The sequence below is a fragment of the Sciurus carolinensis genome, chromosome 2 (assembly GCF_902686445.1).
Source record: "Sciurus carolinensis chromosome 2, mSciCar1.2, whole genome shotgun sequence".
NCBI classification, from domain to species: domain Eukaryota; kingdom Metazoa; phylum Chordata; class Mammalia; order Rodentia; family Sciuridae; genus Sciurus; species Sciurus carolinensis.
The window spans coordinates 75209761-75226112 of NC_062214.1; the positions used below are offsets into that span (position 1 = coordinate 75209761).

Here is a 16352-nt window from a genome sequence, read left to right on the forward strand (position 1 = left end):
AAGTATATTATGTTGATTATAAAATCTTATTAATTCTTTTTTAATGATTTTGACTGTTGTTAGTTTTGCATGACTGTGACAAAATACCTGAGATTAAACAACTTGTAAGGATAAAAGTTTTATTTTTTCTCACAGTTTTGGAGGTTTCAGTTCATAGTTGCTTAACCCCATTGTTCTTGGGCTTGCAGTGAGACATACTCTCATGTAAGAGAGTATGTAGTGGAGCAAACTATTCCCCTCAAGGCAAGGAAGTGAAAAAGAGAGGAAGAGGAGATGCTGGGGTCCCAATATCCTTTATGAAGGTTCACCTCTAGTGTCCTAACTTCCTCACACTAGACTCCACCTCCTAAAGGTTCCACCTCCTCCCAATAGCACCACAGGCCCAGGGACCAAGACTTTTTAACAAATGAGTCTTTGGGGAACATATAAAACCCAAACTACAGCAACTGACAAGGAACTTTATCTTAGGATAAATCTTACAAGAGCTCAGAAAATGAAGAAATCCGTGTGTTCAATTTATCCATCTTAGATTTAGAAAACCCTTTCAAATGAGCATCTTATTTGCATTTAATTAAGAACCCATAGTAATTTAATAACTGTGACTAAAGATGTCATCAGATTAACAATTCCTATATATATTCACATCTTCATGCATTCATGCCCTGTTCCTGGCATTTATTTACAATTTCTCATTTGAAAAGAAATTTCATAATTTCTGGAATGTTCAAAAATAACAACAGGTAGCTTAGATTTATCATACCCTGGGTTAAACATAACTAGAAATCTGAGGACCTTCATACTCTGGAAAATTATAGATCTTTTCCAGAGTAAATTTAGAAATTTGCCTTTTCTCACAATTATTTTGCTGTAAGAAACTGTAAACAATACAATTTCCCAAAAGGTATGGAGCAATAATACAAATTTCCCAAGGTCTTGGTGGTTCTCCTTTAAATCTTAAACAATATTCCCTGGATATTTACATCAACAGAAGCACCTACTTCCTGTGGAAATCATATGCTGCAGTCCTGCAGTTGGGGAATGCGTTGCTTTAGATTGCTGGTGTGGTTTGTAGGGGGCCCTATTTCTGCCCAGGTGTCGGTAGTGCTCCCCTCACATCTCAGAAGCTACATCACTGACACAGGAGACCAACATAATTAGAATAAAGCCAATGTGTGTTCTGCCAACTGAAGTCAGTGCCTGATGTTGTGTCCCCAGAGGATTTATTGGAGAGATCCCTTCCCTTGACCCAGACCCACTTTCATATCTGGAGAGACCATTGTCCTAATCATACCATGGCTTATCCTCAGGAAATGGAACTTAAGAAAACCTCAAATGTATACAGCAATCAAGCGAGGGTTTCATTCTAATCCCCAGTTTTACTCTGGCTCCCATAGCAATGAATTAGTTACTATCTATGAATTGGATAAAAAAGATTCTCCCAAGACAGTTTCTTTCTGAAACTGAGGACCGAGGACTGAGGTCAGGTTAGGGAGGTGCTATGCAGGGCCCCAGAGGAGGAAAGCTCTCAAAGCAACGGCCTCCGTTGTCATACAGCTCACACAGCAGGCTGCTGCCTTTGCACGATCTTTCCATTTCTGCTCTAAAAAAGGGACCAGGGGCTATTCCAGGGGGAATACTGAGTATGTTTCTAAGGCCCTCAAGAAACTTCATCAGAAATATGGCCTATCCCAAACCAGGCCAAACCGCGGAGCCCTGAGCCCTCCCCCTCAGTGAGTTTGGCCCAGAGAACATTTGGTGAGATTCTGGCGGCCTCTACCGGAGCGCCTCTGCAGAGGGACGTTCCTCCAAACCCAGAGACGACATGTGGCGCTCAAGAGAGGTGAGAGCGAGCGCGCGAGTGCGCTGGGGGCGCTGGGGGGATCTGCAGCGGGGCAGCGCGCGGCCTCAGGCGCGGCGCAGAGCCCAGCCGCAGGGCGGCGGCGGGAACGCGGGGCGCCGTAGCCACTCCACCCAGGATCGCTGGGCAAGTTCGCGCTGGCAGCATGGGGCGGTGACGCCGCACCGGCCTTCCGCTCCTGCCGCGGGGCGAGAGCAGGCGGTGGAGAAGGAGGATGCACCCTCGCCGACGGCTCGACACTCGGGGCTGGCGCGCAGGGTAAGCCCCGGGCGCTCCGGGCCGGGGCAGTGGGATAAGAAGATGTGGGCAGGGGTGAAAGGACGGGCGGCTCCAGCTCCGCGGGCACTCCGCTCCTCGTGGCGCCTGAGCCTCGGGTTGCATGGCCAGGGAGCAGAAGTGGAGAGCAGGCGGGGCGCCGCGGGCAGCCGCAGCGCAAACTTTCCCCTGGCGACTGCGGGTCCAAGCCGGGCGCGGGAGGGCAGGGGCATCCTAGGCGGCGCAGCCCCGCTAAACAGGGTATCAGGTTGCAGCACCTACGGGTCTCTGGTAGGAACCGGGGGGTGGGATACACCCGCATGTGCTGTAGCGGGAGTCGGAGGGACGAAATCGCCCACCTGGAAGGCCCCTACCAGCCCCGGGGCTCTGAGGCGTGCGGCGTCCTGGCGTTACTTGCCGGGTGGGCTCGGGCCCCGCAGGGGTGTCTCGCGCGTGTCGCGAGGGCTGCTCGAGGCCAGGGTACTCGGAGCCTCCACTGCACTGTGCGGTCCCATTCCAGGAGAAAGGCGCTGCTCAGCGGGGCACTGGGCTTGGACTCGGGGCAAGAACAAGGGAGATCTGCGAGGGCCGGGAGCGAGCCGGAAAGGGCCCGGCAGCGGGAAACGCTTGGCTCGCCGCTGCGGACCCGGCGGGTGGCCGACCCTGCCGGGCGGCGGGTACCGAGGTGGCGGAGGCTGCGGCTCCGCATTGCCTCCCCCGCGCCCACCTGCCCCGGTGCGCCCGCCCTGGAGAGCCTGCACAGCAATCCGGGGACCGTGGAGCGCAGCCTTAATTGGGGTATACTAACAAAAGCTGAGGGGCGGCAGGAGAAGCAGCCTGGGTTTCCCGCATGCAGCGCCTCGTGCTCGCTGCTCCGACTCGCCCCGGGTCAGGCGACCACCGCATGGCACCTTGTCCTTTACAGGAGTCGCAGAAGGCCTTGGCTTCTGAGGTGGAAGTACCTGTTGTGTACTTCCCAATTCTGGAGTTTTGGGGGGTCTCCTGGGAAAAACGTTCCTTTGGAACTCTAGCTGTTCATTTATCATGAACACCTATTTGCGTTATGCGCATGTTAAGAAATATGTGTCTTCTCTAAGGTTAGTTGCTGAGCCCAGGGATGGTGTCTGCCTGGATTTCAAATGCATTGATTAGGGCTCAGAACAGAACTGAGAGACTTCCTCAAATGCAGTGATTAAGACATTTAGCGATGGGGGCAGGATAGTGAGAAAGTGGCAACGCTGTTTTATAGAAAGTTATTACATTATCCTGATCCTGTAGAAGACTTGTTTCCTAAATGTTCCTTTCTCCCCCTCTTTTCCCATACTTTCTCTCAGCACCTTGCAGAACAAGGAGTAGCTTGCTGGCTTTGAACGTGTGGCAGATATTTCAGAAAGGTAAATTTATTCCACTTGTGGATTTGACACATTTAAAATATAGTTGCTCAGACTTATTTTAATAATCGGACTAATGGGTCATTTAATTACGTACCGAAAAGTAAAACAAGATTTGAGGTATGGGAAAAGTAAATAGAATGATTCTGCATTCTGTGTTAAAAGAGAAAATTGATTCGTATGGTAACTTTTTTCTTTTCTTTTTTTTAACATCCCACCTAACTACCCAGTGAAGTAGAAAACACCTGGTGTATGCCTGTCCTGGGAATGACAGAGCCAGGTTTACTTTCTTTGTTGGTTGTTGTGTGGAAGCTGTAATGATTGATTCCAGTGTAGTGACACAAAAATTTCATGTTCGTATGTTTTTCCCCTTTGTGTATTTTTCAGTTTCAAGATCAAGTTGGTGTAAAGGACAGTTATTCTTTCAAATTCATCTGCTTCAACTTTTATCTTATTGGGAATGGACAATGGAATGTTCTCTAGTTTTATCATGATCAAAAACCTCCTTCTTTTTTGTATTTCCATGAACTTATCCAGTCACTTTGGGTAAGTTATCCTCTCCAGTTTTAATTTTACAATTTTGGGGTCAGTGGTACCTTTCTGGAGCCTTGTAGAGTAGAACATCAATTCAGTAAACCCTTGCTTTCCACCTTTGCAGTCTGCTGCCCTTCGGTTTGTTGTAAATAAATGAAGGGTCCTTACCCCTGATCCATGATTTCTTCCTGAGCAAGGCTGCCCCTGGTGTGGGATCTCTGCAGTATGTCCAAGAAAAGTGGCAGATAATGTTTTCAGAAAAGAAAACCAAGGATGATTTCAGAGTAAAAGCTATGTTTCCTCCTACTTGGGTTAAAACAAGATTCAGAAGTTCACAGGCATAAAGGACATTCACTCATTAGACAGGATGGTGTGTAACATTCTGATCACCCTCCTTCGTTCCATTATGCGATTGAATTTGCCTTTTAAGCCCAGCCTGTGCTGTGTATGTTTGTGGCATTGAAAAGAACTCAAAGTAGTCCTGGCCTGAGCCAACGACCTGGAACAGCCCATTCAAGTGCAGGTGCAGAGATCATAAACTACACATCTGAAATCTGAAAGACACCCATGAAGTGTTGGCATTATCATTTACATTAACCTTTCATTTTGACCGTTAGTCTCTGTGTACTGATTCTAACTTTTCTTCATCAAATTAGTGTTAACTAACATTATAAGTGAATGTTCTTAGGATGCCGATGTTCCTCCTCTCCCTCTTCTCTCCCACTGCCCCAGAACTGTTCTGGCTAATCAAAAGGATTGCAACTTGAAGCTGGTGGAATATGATTAAGAAATTAAATTTCAGGACTAAAGTCACCAAAGAATTAGTTCTATAAAACTAGGTTCCAGAGGTTTGATAGTGTACTCTGCACATGTGTAAATCTTAAAGGGATGAAGACTATTCAGTGGCTCTTGCAACAGCCTGGAGAGACTCCTTCTGTCTGGCAAATGGAGATGATCTTTTCTGGGGCTCTGACATTTTGTTTGTCCTTTGGACATTTTCTGCTCTTCTGACCATTCCAGATTTGAGCAGAGGAAGAGAAAGGGGAGAGGAAAAGACAGAGACAGACAGACAGATGGAAACTTAAGACTTTCCAAGTGCTGTGACTACAGGTCCCAGAGCACCTGGGCACAAGCCTGAACACTCAAAGGAGGACTTTTTCCATTATAGCTTTTCTAAGGGACATGCCCATCCCTCATCAGCATGATCCAAATAGCCCATGTACTCTAAGGATACTAATGGAAAGAGTCATAGGTTGCAGCCCTTTAGCCTATGAGCGTATTCTCCTAGAAAAAGCGTTTATGTTCTTTTTCCTTGCTTGTCTCAGGAAACCTCCCTTCCCAGGCCTTTATCTTTGTTAACTGTTAAATGTAGATTTTCTTTCCAAGAAAGATTTCTATAAACCATGATGCTCACATTGTTGTGAATGGAAGGTGTGTAAGTGAAATCCTACCAAGTATTCGACTTTGCAAGTTAATGAACATTGTGGTCAGTTTGCTTATTGACATACTGTATAATTTTAGTGATATTTTGGAAGTGAGAAGTATGCTAGGATTGGGAACATATAGTTTCTTTATAATATTTTAGCCAACATATTATTGTGACTATTCATTGAATAGTTAGGAAGTTATTTTATTTCCTGGAATATTCAAGTCTGAAATATGAAGTAATATATAAGAGCAGTTCAGCTATGAGAAGCAGTTATACTTTATTTCTTAATCCTATAGTTTTCCAAGATTATGTTCAAAATACGTCATTATTATGTTCTGGAAGGGAACACTAAGCAAGTGGTACGATATTCCTCAAGCTTTCTAAAAAATTAGCTGTTGGAGAAGATTTTAATTTTGATTGTTTTTATAAAATAATACCTAATAAAAGTAAAGTGTCCTTAATTCTACCACCAGAGACAATCATCCTTCACATTTTAATATGTTTGCTTTGCCTTGCTTCTGTGCATACATTTATATAGTTGGGATCATCCTGCACATTGACTTTTGTGTAGTTTTTTCAGACCTGTTACTTTATTATTACAAACTCTAAGATGTATAATTTTAAAACAGATGGATTTATTATTGTGCATGAATGCACTGTCATTTGTTGCTTCCCTAATTGAGATGTTCACATTGTTTCTGATTTTGCTGTTATAAATTTTCTTGTAGTGAACACATTTGGCTTACAATATTTTAAAGTTTTGAGATTATTTCCATTAGAGAATATTCCTTTAAGTGGAATTTTACATCATTACATCATTACACGTTCTTTGAGTGATTTTAACACTTAGCCCTGTGTGTCCAGCTGCTTTTGATAAGGTGGGGTGTTCAGTGAAGGGGGAAGCCAAGTTGTACACATTCTGTCCAGCAGGGTGTACTTTTCAACAACCACAAAAGATATCAAGTCCCTGTTTATTTCTCTTCTTATATGAGGCTCCTCTCACTTGCACTGTATCTAAACATATGTAAGAATAATTTTGTCAAATTCCAAAGAAAGTTTTATAACATTTGCTTAACTTTAAATCTCCACAGAATACTATTATGATGTACAGCACCTGTTTTTATGTCATGTGTTTTAGGTGACTCTTAGGAGCAGTCTTATGAGCTGAGCATCATTAGCTGCTTTTTCCAGCTAGGGAAGATGGGATGGAGAAATAGCTAACTTGGGGAGTTCACAAAGCTAATAACTGCTGGGATTCCTTACTCAGTCTTTATGTCATTGTGTCTGGTTACTTCCTGCACTGCCTTATTTGACTACTGTTGGTTTGCAGACCAATATAGAGAGGAGGGGAGTGTAATTCTAAAAGGTATTTTCTTTCTTCGGAGCAGAGAGTATTTTGTACTCTAAGATTAGGGATGGGGATGTGTTTAAGTAAACTTTCCTTTCTTTCCCTGGAAGACAAAGAAAGGTGAAAAGGAAGTAACAAAGGCCCTAATTTGAACATGACTCTAGGACAAGAGAAATGCTGATGCCTGTACATACACATAGGAAGTCAGAGAACTGGCAGTGGGTAAAGTAAATCAGAGGGGAGAAGAAGGAAAGAGGCAACGTGCAAGGTTTTGTGCACATATAGAGTTGATATGCAGTGTCTGTGAAATGCGTGTGTATCTGGCAAACATGAAATGTACTTGTGAGAGGGGTAATGTATTTGGCAATTATTTGAGATAATTAATGTGAAATTGCTTTGAAAATAATATGAGTATTATTTCTTTTTTCCTCCTATTCCTATTTTGAATTTGTTTGGTCACCAGCAGCTCATTATCAGTAGCCTTTATAATTCTGCTATCAGTGTTAAATTATAGAACAGAGTGTGTATGAAGCATACAACAGAGCAGAGGTCTTGTTTGACAGTTAGCCTTATGCAATGGCCTGTTAGAGGACATGGGATTATTTAAACCATTATAATTATTTTAATGAAACCAGTAACCAAAAGTACATGGTAGAGAAAAACTAGCACTGAAACAATATTGCAATCAATTTAATGTCAAAATATATACTATTAAGTTTGAACTGAAATTAATTTATCATCATTTGAAAAATCATACCTTATCCAACTTGGTAGACCCATGATAATTGCAAGATATATTGGAGAATTATCCACTCAATCATAGGGTTAAGTCTGATTCTATTCATTTAATTGCATTAAATATATTTCATGGATTTATCTACTGAAAAAGAAAAATGTGTTGGGATTTCATTATGTAGGCACTGCAATTCAGACAGACTTCAGAAAACAATATTTTATAATCAGGAATTAAAATCAGGTCCTTGCAGAAGTTGTTTACAAACATGAATAGAGAAGGTTATTCTTTATTTACACAAGTGTGCCAGCCTCGGCCTTAGGTCTCATGTACAGGGCCTTTGCAGACACATACTCAAGGACAGTTCCCTTCTCTTAACTAGAGCAGAAAGTACATTCTCTCTGAATCATGCAGGCACTCACAATGTCTTGGAAAGTTCTCTCTTATCTATCTCCAGATGACAAATTCTTCCTGCCCTATAGCTTCAGGTTCATAAGACCCAGGACAAACAGACATTATAACAATTAGGAAAATACTCAGAAAGCAGCACTGAAGCAGTCAGCAGGAACAGCAGCAATGGCTCAGGGAGAGTCAGAGATCAAAAAGTAGGTAGCTCCAGCAAAACAAGTAGGTGACTGCAACCAGGCTGCACAGACACATCCAACTTTTTTTTTTTAAGGCACTGATAGAAAATACTTCTGAATTATATACTTTATAAAGGTAACTTTTTATATGTTCATCATGCCGATAGGCATTGAACAGAGCTCAGAAGGATACGGCTCTCTGCCGACACCAGCTGGCAATCAGCTCCAGGATGAGTCACTGACTCAGTTCAAGGGGAGAAGGAGAATGTGGGGTTTTGGATTTTTATTAAGATTCAGTGGCATAAGATATATATTTCAATTGATGTGGAATTTCAGAGGGAAGTATTAGAATTGAAAGCAACGAGACATCACATCATAAAACCCTAACAGCAGCAAGTTTTGTGTGTCTATAGGTGTGTCTCCTTAATCTTCACAATGCATTTTAAGAAGTATGCCATTTAATTTTCACAAAATCCTTACTTTGTGGGTGTAGAGAGCTCAGGCTCTGAACTGAGAGAAATGTGTCTGATTTTCACCATTGGAAAGTGGAAGCATTAGGGTTCATCTCAAGGATGCTCTAGCCTTCTCCAGAATGTCCTAATATTTATGGTGTCATGAAAAAGGAATGAATGGGGGGGAATCTCCATATTGGTAGCAAAACAATATCTTAATCTTGAATTTAAATAACACCACTATAAAAACAGTGGGTCTACCACAGCTTGAATAAAACCCAGTATAGGATACGGATTATGAAATTTAATGGTGTATAGAAGGGATAAGAAGAGTAAGACATGCTATGAAACAGGCTTTAACAATTCCCTGTAAAGTCCATTTTATGTGTATTTCTTTGAGGCTCATTTCAAAATCCAAAGACAGAATCTAGAAGTTAATGAAACAGGGCCAGTTAATTCTAGTTTTAGTGACAACAACGAAATGGGCCTTCACTCCACTATTTGTTTGGTTCCTGTTTCAAGATCCTTACAAAGCATTTAGGGAAGCCTGAAGTATTATTTTGGGCAGTCTTGCTACCTGGCTCTGATCTCTGTTGCTATACATTGTGTTTGTGACATCAGAAGTTATGTAACCTATCTACATCTCAGTTTCTGAATCTCAAAGTGGGGATAGTAATGGATCCTATGTCACAGGGCTGATGTGAGGGACCACTGTTTACCTAATGCCAAATGCTTAAACAAGTCCAGAGGTGGACATGGGGGTGGTGGTGTGGTGTGGTGTGTGTGTGTGTGTGTGTGTGTGTGTGTGTGTGTGTGTTAAGTACACACCATCCCTCCTTCTGGGTATTATGACCAGGGCACTCCTGATCTTTTCTAGACTCAGAGGGTGATGTCGTGCACAAGTTGTGCCTGAACACAGTAAGAATTATAATTGGGACTACATCTGCAAATTCTCCCTTTCCTGGGCATCTTGGGGGCTGTTTCCCTGCTGCTACTGCAGTGTGTATGGGGTCCTTACCATGTGCTAGGCACACTGCTAGGTGCTGAGGTCTCATGGGGGCAGAGTGGAGCCTGCCTTCATGGAGGGTGTATTCTGGTGCTACAAGTAATAGGCAAATAAGTATCAGTTAAGTTACAATGATTGCTATGAAGAACAATTCAGAATAGAGGTAATGAATGTGCAGGAAAGAAAGGCTGTTGCAGGAGTCCCAGGGAAATGAGGATGTGAGCAGTGCTATTTAGTAGGGAAGACTGATCAGGCAGGAGACATGGTGGCAAAGGCAAGGATGCCGTAGTAGGGGCTTGCCAGGCATATTAGGAACAAGATATGAAGAAGTGGGAGGTGGTTAGAAAGCAGATCAGTGGAGTTGGGTCAGAGGAACTTGTAGGTGATAACTGAAGCATCAGCTGACTTTTATCTTGAAGGTCAAAGAGAGCCGTTGAGTGGGGTTCTGTTGTTTTTGAGGCAGTCTCACTGTCTTGCTCAGGCTGGTCTTTGAAATTCTGGACTCAAGCAATCCTCTTATCTTAGCTTCCTGAGTAGCTGGAACTACAGATATGTGCCATGATGCCTGGCCCAGTCCAGGGAGTGTTTTGGAGTGGGAGAAAAATATGATCTAATTTAGATGTGGCAATGATGCCATTTAGAATTTAAAGCTCACTCAGCATGCTGAGTGAATAAAATCGAGTAGAATCTGGGGTGGGGGTAGAGGGGAGAAATGGAAGAAGCAACCAGTTTAAAATGACCTGGGGGAGGAACTATTTTGTCCAGTAGGATTTGTTGATAGGTTGATATGGGCATGAAGGAAAGAGAGAGGACCACGATGACCTCTCCACACCAAGTATTTGACCTGAAAACCTGATGGATTCAATTGCCTGTCACGGAGTGGGAGAAGACAGTGGAGAAGAAGTTTGGGTAGAGATAATCATGAGTGTGGTTATGGACATATTAAGTCTTTTGAAATGTGTGTTAGATACTAAAGTAGAAAGGCCAGGCAAGCCATTGGAAATAGAGGTCTGGAAGTCAAAGAGAGATTGGACTGCATGCATGGCTTGAGATACTGTTGTGGGTAGAAGATATGGAAAGCCGTTAGGTTGGATGAGATCAAGTAAAGTTTGAGTGTAGACAGAAAGGAAAAAAGGTCCCTGGATCGTGTCCTGGAATATTATAGTTTTCAGAGACTGGAAGGTAAGAGTGGGGGCACAGCAAGAATGAAAGGAAGAGGCAAGTGAAGAAGAATGAAGAGAACAGCATCCTGAGGCCAATTGGCAGAAGTGTTGTAGGAAGGGAGACGTCAGACCTGTTGCTCACAGGTCCACTGAGATAAAGCCCAAGATTTGACCTTAGGGTTTGGCAAAGAGTTCCATCCTGGCCTTCAGGAAAGAGGTTTCCTTGGGATGCAAGTAGTGGAGACTAGACAGGAGCAGCTGCAAGAGAAGGGAGGAGAGGCAGCAGGGATTTCTAATGTAGACAACTCTTCCAGTGAGTTTTGATGAGAAGAAGAGCAAATGGAGCAACAGCTGAAAGGGAACATGGGTGAATGACTTAAAGACCCATGGCATTATGTCAGATATGCCTGCTAATGGGAATGATGAGGAGCAAGGGAAAGCTGTGGGGTGGTGCATGTGGCACTATCGTATATGTGGGGCACCCAGTGTGGCTGGGGAAAGGAAGGGAGCCAAGGAGCATGGGTGGGGTGGGGTTGTATGATTTAGGGTCTGTGTGATAGGCGGCAGATTCTTAGCCAGGCAGCAGAGTCAAGACAAGAGAGTCCATAGGAAGGTAGTGAGCAGGGATGGACTTGTACTTGATCTGGGGAACCGAAGGGTCAGACTGGGAGGACTTTTCATATGGAATGGGAGGAATTTAAGAGTTCTGGTGGGGCTGTGGCTGTGGCTCAGTGGCAGAACGCTTGCCTAACATGTGTGAGGCACTGGGTTCAAACCTCAGTACCACATAAAAATAAATAAAGATATAAATTTTTCTTAACAAAAGAGTCCTGGCATAATCCATGGTACAGAAATTTAACCACATAAAATACGTGTTTCAAGTTTGAGTTTTCCACATTGAAATGGGGGAAAACTCTCATCCGGAAATTTGGGGATAATCCTCATCATCCAGCTAGTGTCCACCATGGCTGTTTTCTCTCCCTCTTGCATAGCATTTTGTTTTAAATATGGTTAACTAGAGTAGTACATAATGTACAGTTGAGGAAAACATCACACAATGGTGCCATTTAGAGGTGCTTATGTAATGACCTTAAAGTAACAAACAAGTGAAGATATATTTCCCAGAAGCCATCAAATACTGGAGGAAGAATGCAATTTCAGAAGACAGATAAGCTGAAGCATAAAACCAATCTGCTCAATTCACAAAGTAATTTCACATTAAAACTGTCTGCAGTTCCTGTTATCAATCCCATTTTATGTAAATAAAACATGACTGTCAATATAAGATGAGATTATACCACAAAGAAGTGCATCATGCCCTGTCTTTACTGGCACAATTTTTGGTCTGACAATATTCAGAATAATATTCTTCCCCAGAAATGTTGAGAAAAAGTGTACTCTTTAAAATACTATACTTTTCCTGATACCTAAACCAGACAGAGACACATCGAGGAAAGAAAATTTCAGACCAATATCCTTAATGAACATCAACGCAAAAATAAAATACTATACTTTTAAGGAAACATCTTCAGACATTACTTGATAGAACAAAGCACCTTTTAAAGATGGAATCTACAACATATTACTCCTCTTATCAGAAATTATAATCTTAATGGGTAAATGGATAAGTCATGTCTACATAGAATCCTTGAAAATTTCTCAAAAGGAAAGAGCCTTTCATATCTTAATAAAAAATAAAACTTGCCAGATGCAGTGGCACACACCTGTAATCCCAGTGGCTCAGGAGGCTAAGGCAGGGGGATTGTGAGTTCAAAGCCAACCTCAGCAATTTAGTAAGATCCTAAGCAACTCAGTGAGACCCTGCCTCTAATAAAAATGCAAAAAGGGCTGAGGATGTGGCTCAGTGGTTAAGCATCTCTGGGTTCAATCCCTGGTATCATAAATAAATAAATAAATAAATAAATAAATAAATAAATCCCCTTGCTTATTCCCCTTTCAGGGTATGGTTATCTCTCAGTGTCTGTGGAGAATTGGTTGCAGGATCCCCTCTAATACCCAAATCCATCATGCTCAAGGCCCTTACATAAAATGGCATAGTATGCAAATCTTCTTGTATACTTTATACCATCTCAAAGTTACTTATACAGTGTAAATTCTATTTGAATAATTGTTGTGCTATCTTGTTTAGGAAATAATGACAAAGGGAAAAGACTCTATAGGTTTGCTACAGATGCCATTTTTTCCCCTGAATATTTTCCATCAGTGGTTGGTTGAATCTGAGTATGTGGAACCTGCAGATATGAAGGCTGATGGTAGTGAGTGAATTCTGCAGCAGAGTTCACCCTGTTTTGGTAGCCGACTTATTGGGGGAATTAGCTTCCTCTGCATTTCCAGTCCTGTTATATTTAGACCCCTCCTTCTCCTTCACTTCCAGTCAGAAATCCAGCTGAATGAGTTGGGCTTGGTGGCATGTACCTCTAGTCCCAGCTCTTATGGACAATACAGTGGGAGAATCACTTGAGCCCAGGACTTTTGGGCCAGCCTGGACAACACATAAGACTTCGTCTAAAGGAAAAAAAACAAAAAAACAAAAAAAAGGTGGTGGTGGTGGGTGGAGAAATGAGGGAGGGAGAGAAAAAAGGGAAGAAGGAAGGAAAGAGGAGGGATGAAAGAAAAAATTCAGCTGATGACAGTTGCTCTTCTCCCCACTGCCATGGCTTGAGTAACTGGTCTCTGTGCCTCCAGTCTTGCTTTATCCAAGTCTGTCATTGGTAAGCTGCCCAAGAGCTCCAGGAAAGTGCTCAGGGCCTCTTTCACCTCCAGAAAGTTCCTAGACATGTAGCATGGTATGCAGAGTCCTTTATGGTTTCGTATGTGCCTACCTTCCCCGCAATGCTTGCTAGGGATTGAACCGAGGGCCTGATTCATGCTAGGCAAGCACTCTACAAGCTAATTCTCATGTTGCCCTTTTCAGCAGAGTTCTTACATGCCCTCTGCAAATGGTACAGTTTCTTTTTTCAGGGCCACTGTTGACAATACCCTTCTGCACCCCTTTGACTGACATGAGACACAGTCTTCATTCGTAAAACCTTAGGTTCATTTTTTTCTCCTCTGAACCTAGGCAAGCATGAGTTTTCTCTCCTTGTGTTCCTGTATAGTGACACTGGATTCCTACCATATTCTACTGAAAACCTCCAATAACACAAATGGTTCTTGCAGAAGATACTCATGACCTGGAGGTCATTTTCATGTCCCCAGTTCTCTCCACAACACCTGGCACATGGTGGACTCAGTAGTCATTGGGCTGGAATAAGTGCCAAGCACAATAAGGGCCTCTCTGAAGATGTAATGGAGGAGAGAGACTCTGAGGCCATTGGAGTCACTTTGGCAGTTGGTTCACAAGGCAGATTTTTCTGTTTCCAGCTTAGCCCCAGAGCATTCACTTTCCACTTTGGCCGCACAGGAAGGTCACAAGGGTAGTGGCAGGAGGAGGGATTAAAAGTTACAGATGCCTGTTTCCTCCTGGATAAATTAAAACCAAGTCTCTAGGGCCAAGAAGTCAGGAAGAAGCTAATGCAAGAGTCCCAAAATCAAAATTTTGAAAAGACCAGGTATGAGACAACAGGGAGAGGTGAGAGGTTGGCAAGAGTTTACCCTTCATGAACAATTTATTTTTCTTAAGCACTATGCTGGTGTAATAAACCCATTAGTGGATCAAATTTCGTGAATGCCAGCTCCTCACTCCAACTTCATCAAAAGTCTATAAATGACCCAGAAGTTCACATTAGGCTGGGTGCCATGGCATAGTCTTTTAAGAAACCCCAGGGCGTTCCATGGTGATTTCCATGGCTCTTCAGCACCCTACTCCTGTCCCTGACTATCCTGCAACCAGCAGGCTACAATATGAGTCCTTGACCTCACTTCTTCTTCTTCCTTCTCCTCCTCCTTCACCCTCCTTCTTCTTCTTCTTCTCCTCTTCCTCCTCCTCCCCCTTCTCTCTCTCTCTCTCTCTCTCTCTCTCTCTCTCTCTCTCTCTCTCTCTTTCTCTCTCTCTCTCTCTTTTCAGGTGGTATTGGGGATTGAGCCAAGTTCTCAGGCATGCTCAGGAAGTGATCTACCACTGAGTTACATCCCTAGTCCTCATTTCAAATCACTGGAAGGTTTAGGAATCAATTCCTATGTCTTTTGCATAGACTAGTAATACTTACACAAGAAATGTAAAAAATACAAAATTTTTTAAACAGGCTGGATTGGTTTACATAGTTAACCATTCATATCCATGGCTTTTGCATCCATGAATTCAAACAACTCAGATTGAAAATGCTGGTGAAAACATGCATCTCTACTGATCATATACAGACTTTTCCCTCATCTTTATTTCCTAGAAAATATGATATAACTATTTAGATAGCATTTTCATTATATTAGGTGTTATAATTAATGTAGAAATTATTTAAAATGTATAGGATGATATACATAGGTTATATGCAAATGTAACACATTTTATATAAGGGTCTTGAACATCTATGGATTTGGATTTCCACAGGGGGAGTCCAAGAACCAGTCCCCTATGGTACCAAGATATGACACTATTCTTTTCTGAAAGACCAAAAATCTGAAAATGTTAGAACTGAAAACATGGAGTAAATGTGACAATTTTGAAGAGAGTATATGTAAATATAAGGAAATAGTTCATATTTCAAGAGAACCTAATTAATTAACTCTGATTAAAATAAAAGAGTAAGTCATCAAAATTTTCAAGTATTTCTTTTATGTTGAAGACTGTTAAATAATAACATCTTATAAAAATCCACTCCCCAAAGAGCAGAGCCTTTAGCTTCTCCTTGAGGCAGGAATATACTCAGGGTGGATCCAAAGGTGAGCAGAGATCCTGGGTTGTATTCATTATGGTTAAGAAAAGCTGAATGGGAATGTCAGTGGACTGAGCCTGCTTTTGGACCCTTACTGGAGTGAGTGTTCCGTGGGAAGGGGGAATTGTGGTTGCCCTGGGAGGACTCACCCCACCACACGCTGCAGGTTTGTTGTTGCTCACTGATGGCAGAGCCCAGTATGTCTGTGTTATTTTATTTTCTCAAGAGCTTTTCCCAAGCCTAAATGGAACAAAGCAGGCTGAGGTTACTGTCAACCCTAGAGGAAGCCCTTAAAGGTTGCGCAGCTTGGTAGAAGTACCAGCAAGTTCCCCTGACATCTGTGAGGTTCTCCTGAAGGGACAATAGTGCCAGAGGCTAAGAAAACACAGCACTTGTATTCTGTGATCAAGCAAGAGTCTTTCTCTTCAGGGCTGTGAAAGTGGTGTATTTCATAACCACATTCTGTTGATGAATCATTTTTGAAGTTGATCTGTGGATATGGAGAGCTTCCCAGTCGTTCATGGAAAAAGCTAAAAGCAAACAATAAAATGACACTGTTCCTACCCTAGGAGACATTTTCAGGATTTTTGGAATAATCTGTTCCCTACCTCACAGCACCTGTCTTTACTTAATACAGGGAAGGAAGAACACTGCAGGTCCTTAGCCATGGCTTCTAACATATGCAGGCCCACAGGTAAATACAAAGAGTGATTATGGCAAGACAGGGTAACTATTAAACTTTCTCCAAGAAAAGTATAATTATATAC

At 42.5% G+C, this 16352-nt stretch overlaps 1 protein-coding gene across 1 annotated transcript in view; it reads left to right on the forward strand.

Annotated features, from left to right (window-relative positions):
* The first annotated feature begins 3951 nt into the window (after nucleotides 1-3951).
* The window catches only part of Gabra5 (gamma-aminobutyric acid type A receptor subunit alpha5), a 74463-nt gene continuing 62062 nt past the window's right edge, over nucleotides 3952-16352 (forward strand). The window contains exon 1 of the mRNA XM_047540002.1: nucleotides 3952-4050. Within this exon, the coding sequence (XP_047395958.1) occupies nucleotides 3965-4050 (86 nt within the window). The 5' untranslated portion in view covers nucleotides 3952-3964. The remainder of the gene's footprint in view (nucleotides 4051-16352) is intronic.